This window comes from Arvicanthis niloticus, chromosome 21 (assembly GCF_011762505.2).
Source record: "Arvicanthis niloticus isolate mArvNil1 chromosome 21, mArvNil1.pat.X, whole genome shotgun sequence".
Classification (NCBI taxonomy): domain Eukaryota; kingdom Metazoa; phylum Chordata; class Mammalia; order Rodentia; family Muridae; genus Arvicanthis; species Arvicanthis niloticus.
Window position 1 is genome coordinate 50,517,303 of NC_047678.1, and position 13,086 is coordinate 50,530,388.

At 45.3% G+C, this 13,086-nt stretch overlaps 1 protein-coding gene across 4 annotated transcripts in view; it reads left to right on the plus strand.

The window, feature by feature from the left end:
* Ptprm (protein tyrosine phosphatase receptor type M) overlaps window positions 1-7,479 on the plus strand; it is a 799,636-nt gene extending 792,157 nt beyond the window's left edge. For all 4 annotated transcript variants that reach the window (XM_076917595.1, XM_076917597.1, XM_076917596.1 and 1 more), the window contains one exon: window positions 6,751-7,479. In XM_076917595.1, the coding sequence (XP_076773710.1) occupies window positions 6,751-6,804 (54 nt within the window). In that variant the 3' untranslated portion in view covers window positions 6,805-7,479. The remainder of the gene's footprint in view (window positions 1-6,750) is intronic.
* Window positions 7,480-13,086: the final 5,607 nt, after the last annotated feature.

The following is a 13,086-nucleotide window of genomic DNA, read 5'->3' on the forward strand; positions in this document are numbered from 1 at the left end:
AGTAGCCTGAGTTGCATGTGCTATGGGAGATGTTACTGCAGCAGTACTCAGGGCTAGGTAATAGCAGCGACCACTGACCACCAGCTCCTAGAGGCATAGCTAAATCCTACTCAGTACAGGCTAGCTCATATTCCACATCTAAGAAGCATGTGTTATCCAGGGACTCTGGCAGAAGGGCTCCATGACTGGGTAATTGCCCTCAAACCTTTGGGCCATTCATCAGCTCTGCTTCATTCATTCATTTGTCCTGTTTCCCCAGATGTTTGCCCTTCCTTCCTGCCCTGTAGGAAAACCACAGAAACCCAAATTAGATCCCCAACTGTGCTGTTGACACAAACTCTGTGACCTCAGACACATGAGCTTTACAGCTTTAGTGTCCTTGGGTTTCACTTTTATAAGCCAGTGGTAATGGTAGCTTTTTGAGACCAGGCACCATGAAAATACCTGTGTATGTGTCTGGGGCATTGCAAATCAGAGAAGCATCATTATTGAGTGTGTAGGTGTCCACTGGGCATAATGATGCCTTTGTGGCCCTTGGGATACAGGGGCTAGAGAGGGAGACTAACATCCCCATTAATGTGACATTTAGGGTATGCCAAGCCTGGTTTCTAGCACACTACAAATGGTAAGGGGTTTCATGGGTGTAAGAGGGGTGTGTGTGTGTGTGTGTGTGTGTGTGTGCAGACGTCCCTAGAACAAGCTAAAAGCTGTCACATGAGAGGCAGAGTCTTCACCTTTCTGGGCTGAACAGAGAGCAGTCCTAGTCAGCAGTAACCTGAGATGAGATGAGAAAAGGAGATCACCTTTTTCAAGACTGAACCTCAGGGTAGATGATACCTTCAGACTTTGGTTAGTACTTGGGCAAAACTGGCCTGGATAAAAAAATGTCAGTTCCCTCACTGAGTCTGAATTAAGCAGCACATTAGAAGAACACCCTTCCAGGCCTTTCCTGTAATGGCTCTGCTGAGGAGTTCATTTCTCCAGAGCTTTTATCGTCAGAAACAATGAGGATTTTTTTCGAACCAGTGGTTCAGACTACTGACCAGGGCGATTTTTCATGAGATGAATATAGACTCAGACAACTGACCAGAGGGCCTGTACGGTAGACAACTGTTCTATAACAACGGTGGAGTTTGGGTGGTTATGGGTAATTCCCTCCCACCAAAGGAATGTCTTTGTTTTTCTATTGACTTACAGTAGTTCGGCATGTTTATAGGGTGCAGTGTGACATTTCAAAATACAAGTGGACAAGGTGTATCTGTCCCCTCGGGCTTCTCTCTCTCTCTCTCTCTCTCTCTCTCTCTCTCTCTCTCTCTCTCTCTCTCTCTCTCTCTCTCTCTCTGTGTGTGTGTGTGTGTGTGTGTGTGTGTGTTGGTCTCTCTCTCTCTCTCTCTCTCTCTGTGTGTGTGTGTGTGTGTGTGTGTGTGTGTGTGTGTGTGTGTGTTGGGAACTGTCCAAATCCTCTCTGATACTGTTTGGAAATATTTAACTTGTTGTCGCCAACCATGGTTCCTTACTGTGTGGTACAGCTTGGGTAGCCATTCCTTCCACACTGTATCCTGCACAATTATGGATAATTCTAGTTGAGGATACAGGGTCCCTAGGAGTCTGGAACACTGAAGGTCAGCACCAATCTTTTGAGAAGGTCAACGACAAAGAAATGAAGGAAGTTTTGAGATTTCCAAAGAAAACCATCTGCCCGTCTGTCACAGTGACTGTTAGCAAGATAATAGATAATAGCCAGTGACCAGAGGAAAAATGTCACTGTGCTCTTTCTCTCTGGTTTGCAGCTTCCAGAGCAGAGTGGGGTTGTATTTGGTTTATTTGTCATCCATGAAGCACAATATCTCTATATTTTAGAATTCCTAAATGTTGGCTGAAGGAATTAATTAGCTCAGAATGGGGTAATGACCTGTGAGGTGACTACCCCATGTGTATAAGGCTATCTGAGATCTGAGTGGGAAAAAAAGATGGCCAGCCATTAAGAAGAGTATTGAATATGTGGGTTACATATTTGAAGAATGAGCGTGTTCTACTGGCTTCAGAGCAGGAAGCAGCAGTCAGGAAGCAGGGTGAACTAAGTGGGCGCCGATGCCTGGACCCCACTGGGTGTCTTCATACCGCTCATAGGTAGGAGGATACCTGCCATGGTCCCCTCCATCTGGAACCCTTCCCACCCTCATGGGAAGAATATATGTGGATTCTTCCTGTGTCTTTCCTTTTCACTTTGTGGCTCTGATGGCTCTAAATTGCTCCAGACTTTGACGGTTTAGTCTTGTTGTCACCATCCCTACATTCTGGGTCCCCAAAATGAACAAGAAAAACTGTGCCTAGTTAGATTCTGAAGCAATGGCCTTGAAGCTACCACAGGAAAGCTGTCAGGGTTGCTTCAGTGGCAGGTCCTGGCAGGTCCCGGCGGGTCTCAGCAGCCCCTAAGCCTTGCTCTCCTTGCTGGGCTCTGTCTCAACCAAGAGCCTCTAGGAATAGTGTTATCTAAAGGTGACACTAGAAGGTTCCCATCTGCCCACAGCCTTGCCCAGAAGTTGGTGGCTGGACTTGTAACTCCCTAGATATCCTGTCCATGTCAAAGCTGGCCTTTCATGGAAAAACACACTCTAGTCTTGAGCTACATGTCAGGTGGGGCTTCCTACTTCTTGAAATCCAGATAAGATTGGCCAGGTCCATGTACAAAATGGGGACATGACTACCCCTAAGGTATGGCTGAGGAGATTTTTATGTTAGATATGAGAGAGAGTACATCAGAGGCATCTGCGAAGAGAGAGAGGGGAGTAAGAAGGAGATGAAGAGAGACAGAAAAGACATAGAGAGAAGGGACCATAAGAGAGAAGCAGAAGGGCAAAGAGAACTGGAAGGACACATGGTCAAAATGGCAAGGTCATATAGGAATAAGAAGCTAGAGGAAGGGAAGCCTATGGGCTGGAGAAGTTTAGGATAAGAGGCAGAGTAAGAAGACCTGAGAGGAGGCAACACATTAGCATGTAGTTCTCAGCCATCCTAATGCTGTGGTCTTTTAATACAGTTCCTCAGGTTGCAGTGACCCCCACCCTCAAAGTCATATTTGTTACAAATTCATAACTATAATTCTGCTACCATTATGCACATGTCTGTGTTTTCTCATGATACAAAAAGTTCTAACTAGATGACATCATGCAGACAGGAAGTAAAATAGTGCTTATGAGGGGCTGGAAGGGAGAGGGAATGGTCGCCAACTGCCACAAGGTTTCTCTACTGGGTGGAGAAATGTAGGAATTTACCTCATGTTCATGCTCAATTTTGTAAATATTGAAAACCATTGAACTAGTCACAATTACAGCTAATTTAATTTAGGAGTCTGGCTGGGCAATACCCATCCTATACAACAGAGTGAGCCTTCCAGTTAATATGCAAGAAAGAAGAGCCCATCAGTCATCTCAGGTTAAGTACCAGGAGTTGCCTTGCTTCACATCAGCTCAGGAAACAGTGGCTCTCAGCAGTCACTTGCCTATTTCAGATTTCAGCGTGATGTGCAGCCATTTTGTTTCTGATGGTTGAAGACAAGGTCTAACCCTCTGTAGCCACCTGTTGAGTAGTGCTGAAGAATAATTAGTCTCCCTGGCACAGGTCACCAAAGTAACCTACTGGGAACCAACCAATCTCTACCCACAGATATTTGCAGGTAGGGTCCATTTCAGCTCCCTAGTGGGAAGATTTTCATGTCTGAAGGTCCCTGTTGCCATTATGAAACTTGTCTGAGTTTCAAACAGGTGCCTCTGAGAGGGAAGTCAGGTAAGTTGGGCAGACTGTTCTCTTTGAATCTTGAGCAATTGGCAGGATGTGTTTGAAGTGTCTAGACTGACTGAGGCCCCCCTCAGCTTCTCCAGCACAGGCAATGTGTACTGACAAAGGCATAGTGCCCACCCTTCAAGGAATGCCTTAGAACTGCCCTCAGGAGCCCTGGCCTTGTGACTCTGGTACTCAGCCAGCTGCCTGCCAGGACTTTTAAAGAATGTCCTCGGCTTTGGGTTCCATTTCAGAAGTCACCTTCTCCCTCCTCACAGGGCCAGAGCCAGTCAGCATCAGAGAGCCTAGAGATGAATTGCAAGTGGTTCTGATGGGAATAGAACCTTGCTGGGCCCCTGCTCCAGGCAAAGCGCTCCATGCCTGCAGCTACAGCCTGGGCTGGGAAAACTCAGGACCAAGGCATATTTTTTTTCCCTGAAGCACAGGGATAGCTCATGTGGCTTAATTATACTATTCAGAAGCAGGGTGTTGACGGAGGAAACCACAGAAGACAGAGCTGTACCTGGTGATCAAGTGTAATCAGTTTCCAATGTAGGAAGATTTGAGGCATTTACCCAGGTGCTTGGAGGAGGGACATAGCAATTTGTGGCCTTTCTTTGCCTTCCCCTTACTTTTACGATTCAGAAACTGGTCATCACAGAATCTGTGAGGATTGGCAGCTTGCACAGATGGATGAGCTGGGAGAAGGGTAACTCATTCTGAAAATTATAATCATGCCTGAGACAGGGCAGCTCTGGTGACTTCCTGGCAATAGAGCATTAGCAGAGAAACCTTAAATCCTCCTGAGTCTCTGCCTTTCATCATGACCTGAGGCAGCAGCCACAAGCACCTACTAATCGCCTTTGAATGTGTTAAAAGGACCATTTGTGGTAGTCACCGAAACTAATTGCCCAGTTAGATCTGAAAAGAATCATTTTTATGCAATGAGGGATTACATTTCCATAAAAAAAATTATCCCTAGGATTCAAAACAGGAGAAATGATTGAGGCACTTGGTGGCCAATTTGTCAGCCGCTGCAATCTGACAATGCGGCCTTTTAGAATTCTAAAATCCAAATTACTTCTTTTTAAACATTCTGAAAATAAAAGCATCCAGCACTAAAATAATCAATCATAAAATGCAAAACCAGAAATAGAACTTTGCTGGGGTGAGTAATGGTGTTTCCAGTTCAAGACTTTAAGAAAAGCAACCATGAAGAGAAATAGCAGTTGGTTAGAGAGAAGACAGATAGACTCCTCAAAAGGCACTTCTGATCTACCCCCATATCCCACACTGCCGTCAGGACGGTGTATTAGCACCACAGAGGGCTATACAGGTCCTATTACTGCCCCCTCCGTGAATCATGTGGACTGGCACCACTGACACTGGAGTACAGGAGCTTATACCACTGGGGCTGCCAATCCCAGAAATGATTGCTGGTACTGTCACTACAGTGCCAGAGGAAACATGCCACATCAATTGGAGGCAAGAAGAAAACCTCAAAACTGTTCAAGAACTGATGTGTGCCTCCCAGAAGATATCAGATATTACTATATGTCCCTTATTCTCCTTTTGCCTTTACCCAGAATTCCTGTTTTAATCCCATTTTAAATGATCATGTATCTTTATCATCTGAAGTGGAGGATGCTAGTAAGTCCATGGCAGGACAGCAGCAGAAACCAAAACTGTGCAGACAAAACCAAGAATGTGAGTCCCCTAGCTCCACAGATTCTTCTCCTCCAGACCCTGGATTACAGATGTAACTTAAGAATGGGAAGATTTTTCAGTCCACCACAGCAGAGAGGACATAGCAGAACCACCCACACCACCCAAATCCTGATGGCAGAAGTATGTGACACAGGAGCTGTTTCATGAAGCAGAGACCAAGATGTGAAGCGGGCAGTTATAACATCTCCCCTAAAGACCTATTGCCAGCCAGCAACCTCTTCCACCTAGGGCCTTCCTCCCAAAGTAGTAATACTAGCTAGAGAACAAGAATTCAAAACATGAGCCTCTGAAGGGCATTTCAGATTTGAACCATAATGTGTCATTCTCCCCAAAGATACCTGTTCTCATCTCCAGTGAACCCACAGCCCATGTTGGAGACATTCTTTCTTATGTGCTAACACTGGGTTATCTGTCCCATTTCCATGCCTACCTCAAACTTCTCAAAAATCGGGGGCCACGTTAAGATGTTAAGAGGACCTTAATCGATCCTCACGACATTAAAGAAATCCTGCTGACTACAAGTTCAAAGGAAAGCAGGGCCAGGAGAAAGGCCTTCTCTACAAGCCTGGTTCCAGGCATTTCAACCAGCCTTCCTGGTCTCTCTGACTACCTCTTGATGTTCCTACACAAAGCTCAGAATGTTCTCAATACCCTTGTAAAGCACACAGGGACAGCATACCATCATCTATTATTATCCATGAGGTGTTAGTTCCAGGACTCCTTCCAGATGCTCCGTGTGTGTGTGTGTGTGTGTGTGTGTGTGTTTGTGTGTGTGTGCACGTGCCTTATATAAAATGGCATAGAGTTTACAAATACCCAACACATGCTCTATGTGTGACACTGTTACCTCTAAATCACCATTAGATGACTTAGAGACTAAAAAGGCCATACAAATAGTTAATGTACCCTGTTGTTTATGGAATAACAGAAACAACAACAACCTTACTGGTTCCATACAGCTGCAATTCTTTTTCTGATATTAAATGCCATGCAGAACCCAATCATCTTTCAGCTACACAGGACCTCTCAAAGCACTGACACACACAAACACCGCAATTCTCCAGGCTTTGCTGGGGAAGCATCAACAATGAATACACTGTGGCTCAAAACTGTTACTTTCTGACTCATTCCTAGTTCATAGCTTTATCTGTTTGTGTTACAATTAAGAACCCTCACCCACTGTAATTGCTCTGACAGAGGCAGCATTTGCATGTAAGCTGATATTCTCACCTTCCCTTCCAGGATCAGTACAAGTTCTGCTATGAGGTGGCCCTGGAGTACCTGAATTCTGGCTGACAGTATCAGCAGCCCTGCAGAGGAATCCCTTCCTACCACAAAGTCAAGGAGTTCTACGGCGTCCATGACGATAAGAAGAATTGTCAGTATGCTTATTTTGCTTTGCATAATTGGCTCTTTTTAAGAGCCCAAGAAAGTGTTTCTAAAACTGCTTGCACTGCCCAGTTCCCTGTAATGCTGCTGCGTGATCAAAACCCAGCAGACAGTCCCAGAGACTGGACTCCTTGCCACTGGCCCTGTTAGAGCAGCGTAGATACGTGGTCAATCGAAGAGCACAACTATATTCTTATGAAGGAATTTGTACCTTTGGGGTATTTTTTTGTGGCCGTGACCCTTTGTCATTGTTACACCCGAGTGTATGTTTCGTTCTGTGGAGAATGCTACCTGGCATTATGATAATATATTCTTTTAGTTTATATTTGTATTTTAACATGTTGCATAATACAAGATTATATAGCTTTCAAAGACTAACAGATAAAGATGCAATGAACAAAGATACATTGTATGAGTTGTTTCTAGCGGATTTATATGGGTTCTAAGAGAAGAGCTGGGGAGACCTCCATTCAAAATGTAACCTGGTCAGTCACAGACCCAAAGCTTTTCCGTTTGTTTATATTGTAAATATTTTTGATTTCATCAAATTATTTATTCATTAAAAGAATTTTTTGTGACGCACAGTGGGTGACAATCATTTTTACTAAGCCCAAGAAACGACTGATTGTATGATGTTACCTTTTTGTGAATTCTCAACTCAATAAATTATGACCCTTGACCAGTCGTGCTGTATTGCTAGTGTCCCAATAATGGTGGAAGCCACACCCCTCAGACTCCTCCAGTCAGGGAGAGCTTGCACCTGGAACCTTGTCCTGGTCCATGTTTCACTTCTGATAGACTGGTTAATTTATAAAGAAACTTACATTATACATGTATTCAGGCCATTGTGGTGAGAGGCCAAAAGGGCAAGCATGCTCAGGAGAGATGGAGCAAGAGAGAGCTTCTGTAATGAAGCCATTCCTACAGTAATGGCCATAGCCCATTCAAGGCCACCTGTTAAAGCTCAGACCTCCCAAAGTGTCTGAGTTTTGTAAGAGGAGCTAAGGTGGGAGGAGTAAAGAGAGGAAGAGGAGGAAGGAGAGGAAGAGGAGAAGAAAGATGAGGAGCTAGGAGAGAGATGGAGAATGAGAGAGGGGGACATGGAGGCTGATGTTCACTTGACTGTAGCAATCAAAGGTAGTTGGTATATCTAGGTTGGGTATTGGGTTACACCTCTGATTGTAAGGGCATCTTGTTATTGATCATTACTAAATATATAAGCCTTTGGATAATTTAAGCATTAGAGTCTCATTTTCTTACTGGGCCCACATGGATGGTGGGATGATCTGGGCAATGCCCAGCCTTTCAGAGACAGCATGGAAGATTGGCAGAGCCATCGCCCACGCTGGCATCTCATGGGTGGCAGGGCTAGTGTTTCTGGCTGGCCGTGTCTAGCTGTGGCGTGCACATGGCCTCATGGCCTCAGAACATGGCGTCTGATCTAGGCAGAGATGCTGCAGCCTAGACAGTCGGCTTGACTGGTGGCCACTTTTAAATAATTATTACAACAGAGTTTACTGTTTTGGAGTGGGTATTCACATCATAACAGTCTGTCTGCTTGGTGCAGGTAGAGCTCCGAACCCTGGGACTGTGTGGGTGTGGCCTGCCCTATGCTTAGGAAATGTGCTTCAGTGTTTACCTTGGGGTAGAAATGCTAGCTACACAGAATGGAGACAAGGGCCAGAGCAGAAATTTTTTAACCAGGAGTAACAGGAGCCCTCCTGTCTCACCTCAGGCAACCCTTCATTCCTTTTCTAAACCTGAACTATGCTGAGAGAGCAACTTTTACGTGATTATTCAATCAGTATGTTTAATTAAAGCAGGACAAATAGCTAAACTAAGAGTCCTACCACAAGGAAAAGTCGGTGTGTGTTGAAACATGATAGCTAAACACCATGCTCCATTCTTTTAACCGAAAACCCTAGGCAGGGGTACTGTGAGTGGGAGCTTTAAATTTAAACCGTTTCAAGCAGTGTTAAACGATTGCCAGTCACTGATGGAGGCCAGCCTCTACTGGATGACAATCTGCATCAGCACCATCCTGTGTGGAGGTCGGTCCTATCCACACCACGATCTAGGGAGGACTGAATCTCATCTGGGGATGGGGAGCTAAATCTCATTTAGGGAAGCCTGTGAATGTCATTCGATAGGTGAAATGACTCACCTTAGAAAATATTAACTAAAGGCATACTCCTTAGAAGGCTCAAAATTCCTTCAGAGCTCGAGGGAAGTAGAAAGCAGCAGTAGCACCAGAATGGCCTAGGAAAGTGGAGCCATCATCATTAGAGCAAGTGCTAAGAGTACTCCTACCTGGGGAGCTTGGTGACCAAGCAGAGTGAATGGAAGGTGCTTACCAAGAGGACTGAAGTTGATATCAGCATATAAGGCTTTGCTCAACTGAGCAATCTACCTACGCTTCATTTCTACCGATGTTTCCAGACCCTGCCTCACAGTGATGGGACCTTAACTGCTGTGATGGTTTGTATATGCTTGGCCCAGGGAGTGGCACTATTAGAAGGTGTAGCCTTGTTGGAATAGGTATGTCACTATGGGCATGGGTTTAAGACCCTCATCCTAGCTGCCTGGAAGTCAGTATTCTGCTAGCAGCCTTCAGATGAAGATGTAGAACTCTCAGCTCCTCCTGCACCATGTCTGCCTGGATGCAGCCATGTACCGGCCTTGATGATAATGGACTGAACCTCTGAACCTGTAACCCAATTAAAAGTTGTCCTTATAAGAGTCGCCTTGGTCATGGTGTCTGTTCACAGCAGTAAAACCATAACTAAGACATCTGCCCTTAGAAGAAACTGACAGAGCTATGCTTTGAGTCCACACTCAAGGTCTTATACTTGGGATTCTCCCAAGAATGAGTTCTCACCTCTGCTATTCCTCTGTAGGTTCCTCAAAGACTAAAATGATACTTCTGTCTGTACCTCTTAGAAAGTCATCTCTGCTGGGCGGTGGTGGTGCACTCCCTTAATCCCAGCACTTGGGAGGCAGAAGCAGGTGGATTTCTGAGTTCAAGGCCAGCCTGGTCTATGGAGTGAGTTCCAGGACAGCCAGGGCTACAAAAAGAAACCCTGTCTCGAAAAACAAAACAAACAAAACAAACAAAACAAACAAAAAAGGAAGAAAGTCATCTCTTCAGAAGCTAGAAAAGGGGTGGATACTTGCACCCAATGTGTACAACCTGGGCTTGGCAGTGGGAATAGGTTCTCCTGGACTCTCTTCTACCAAGTCATAAGCTCTGTTCCCTAATCCTAGTTGAAAAGAGAAATCTTTGAGCTGATGCAAAGTGACCTGAGATCTTAGTCTAATGGCACAGCCCATTGATTTCCTCAGACAGCCCCTGCATGCCGGGCACGCTCTGAAGCCAGCAAGTCCCTCTCCATTTAAATCTCTTTATCTTTAATCTCCCTTTTAGCAGGAAAGAAAATTTCGGACATTTTGCAGTTTTTCTGGCTTCCCATGGGCCCTGGCAGCATTGCTGTGGCTTGTAACTTTCAGTACACAGAGGAAACCTCTGGCCTTGCAAATAAGAAAGGCTAACTCTCCTTTCAGTTGCACGTCCTCCTCTCTTCTCATATATTCTGGAGCCACCTTTTCTGAGTCTCCCTGAACCTCTCTGTTGCACCATTGTCTGTGGCTTTCCTAAAAACCAGTACAAGAGCCCCGCCCATTGCCCCTGTGAGCAGAGCGTGCCTGTGACCCTCCAACCCTATCCTGTTATACTGGTGATCACTACGAATCTGTGCAGCTCCAGGCCCCAGGACCCCAGCAAGGACTCCTACCTACCACTGGATCTACCACTACTGGGCCCGTGGCTACTTCAGTTACACCGACAAGCTGGGGATTAGTGCTGTCCTGGCCAGCAGCAGAGCAGAATCAGGAATGTCAGAGAGAAGAGGCAGGTCCTGTGAAAAGTCAACGTGAGGAGGATGGTGTCCAGCCCAGTGCCCTGAGCACCCCTGAGAAGGGGGGACATAACAGCTCCACATCATCATTCTTCCTAAACAGGGCAAACACTCACTCTGAAATAATACAATGCAGAGGAGCACAAGAGAGCATTGTGGGAATGGACTGGCCGCAAGGGAAGGAGGTGACCTCAGTCTATAGAAGCTCACCAGCCATGCAGAACAGCTCTACCCACAAATGCAGAAGGAGCTTGTGAGCCAGTGGGGAACAGGTTGCTGCATCTGATTCGAAACAGCAGACCCAAGACATACAAATGTGGAGAAAAGGGAAGTTCCAGGGAGGATGGGACCCTGAAGCAAATGGCTAATTATAACCAAGGAAACAAAACCACCAGCTGCTCCAGGCCCTGTGGGATGGGGTTCCCAGCTACCCTTGCTGGGCAGGGTTTGTCTCCACTCCACCGCCCCCAGCTCACAGAACAGAGGTAATTATCACCACAAGAAGACTCCAACAGAAGCAGAGGTAGGGATCCACAAAAGAAGGACATGACTGGGAACAGTCAACACAGAGTATTGCCAGGACTAAAATCTAAGAAGTCATTGCAGAGCATCTGTAAGAGGGGACACAGAAGATCAGCACTCGGGTCAGTGGTCTCTCTGTATCTCCACCCAGCGCCCCACACAGCAACTCCTCATCTATAGAACTTCTCAGCACTCGCATGGTCCCTACTCTTCACCACTGTTGACAGGATTTAGATCTTCTCCCTCCCTGCCCTTCCCTGTCCCCTTACACCTCCCAAAGCCCAGAGACTGGCCTGGTCTACAGACATTGAGTACATTGTTCAAATCCTATCCCTTCTTTGTAGTCTACACTGAACCTAAACTGCTCCTCCCACTTTTCCTTTGCCTCTGTTATTTTCACTTCTCTGTATGTCTCCTATCTCCACCCCTCAACTAGAGACCTAATTTTAAGCACTGGCCCCAACATGGTTGGTTTTAGTTTTCTTCTTCTCCTTTCTACTTGTATCTCCAATAACTAGCATTAGCATTCAAAGTACTATTGGAGTCCCTTAACTATCTAGAACAACCCATCAAGTATCCACTTTATAGCCACTTGCTGCTCTGTCATCAAAATGGGTTAACCACTGGACAGTGGTTGTTGCTGAAGAAAGAACTCAGTCTACAAAGATAGACTAGATAGAGCCCAATGCCTAGACCACCAAGTCTAACAGAGGAAACACTACCACAAACTATACTACAATCTAGCCTCTTCTAAACTTTACAAATGCCACCCCAGAAAGAAAGACAAAAAAAAAAAAAAAAAAAAAAAAGTGACCTGCATTAAAAGAACAACAATACTCTTAGCCAACCATCTAACTCCAGTGAGCAGGTCGAAAACCACAAGAAACTTGAGAAGCCAAGGCAACACATCTCCTCCAAAAGCTGTTGATCCCATGGTAATGGCTCCCGGTGAAAATGACTTAGAGATGAGATAAAATCTAAATGGCTCAGACAAGCCATTCAGTGAAATTACAGCCAAGAATTTCCCAAACCTGAAAAAAGAAATAGACATGTGAAAATAAGAAGCATTTAGAACCCCAAATAGATGTAAGCAGCAGAGAACGTCTCCATGAAGCAGCATAATCAAGATGTCAAAAATACAAAGCAAAGAAGCAATACTAAAAGCCATAAGAGGGAAACACGACATATTTCAGTCTCGGATAGTAAATGACTGTCTCCAAGGGTTGCCATACCCAACAAAGTTAACTCTTAAAATGGATGGAGAAATAGGAACACTTCAAGGCAAACACAAGTTCAGGTGATTTATGACCACTAAGCCAGAACTGCAGAAAACTCTTAAAGGAATGCTGTACACATAAGAAGATGGAAAAGTAGGAGGAAGAGCACAACAAGAAGAGACCAAGGAGGATAAGAAGGATGGGGACAAGGAAACAGGAAAGAAGATAGTTTCGAACACAAGAACAGGAAAGAATAGAGTCTATGATGGCAACAGATGACCAGAGGAGAATGGGAAGGAATCAGAATGTGTCCAACGCAGCAATCCAGCAACCATCCAACACCACCAGAAGATAAAGAAAATAACATCAATCAACCAACCAGCCAAAACAACAAATAAAATAGTAAACAAACCCGGGTGGCTGAGGTGACTCAGAAGGAGAAGCAGTGGCTGTCAGGTGTGGCAACCTGTGTGTGATCCCCAAGACCAACATGAAAGATGAGGACTGGCTTCTACAAGGTACGCTTTGATGTCTAC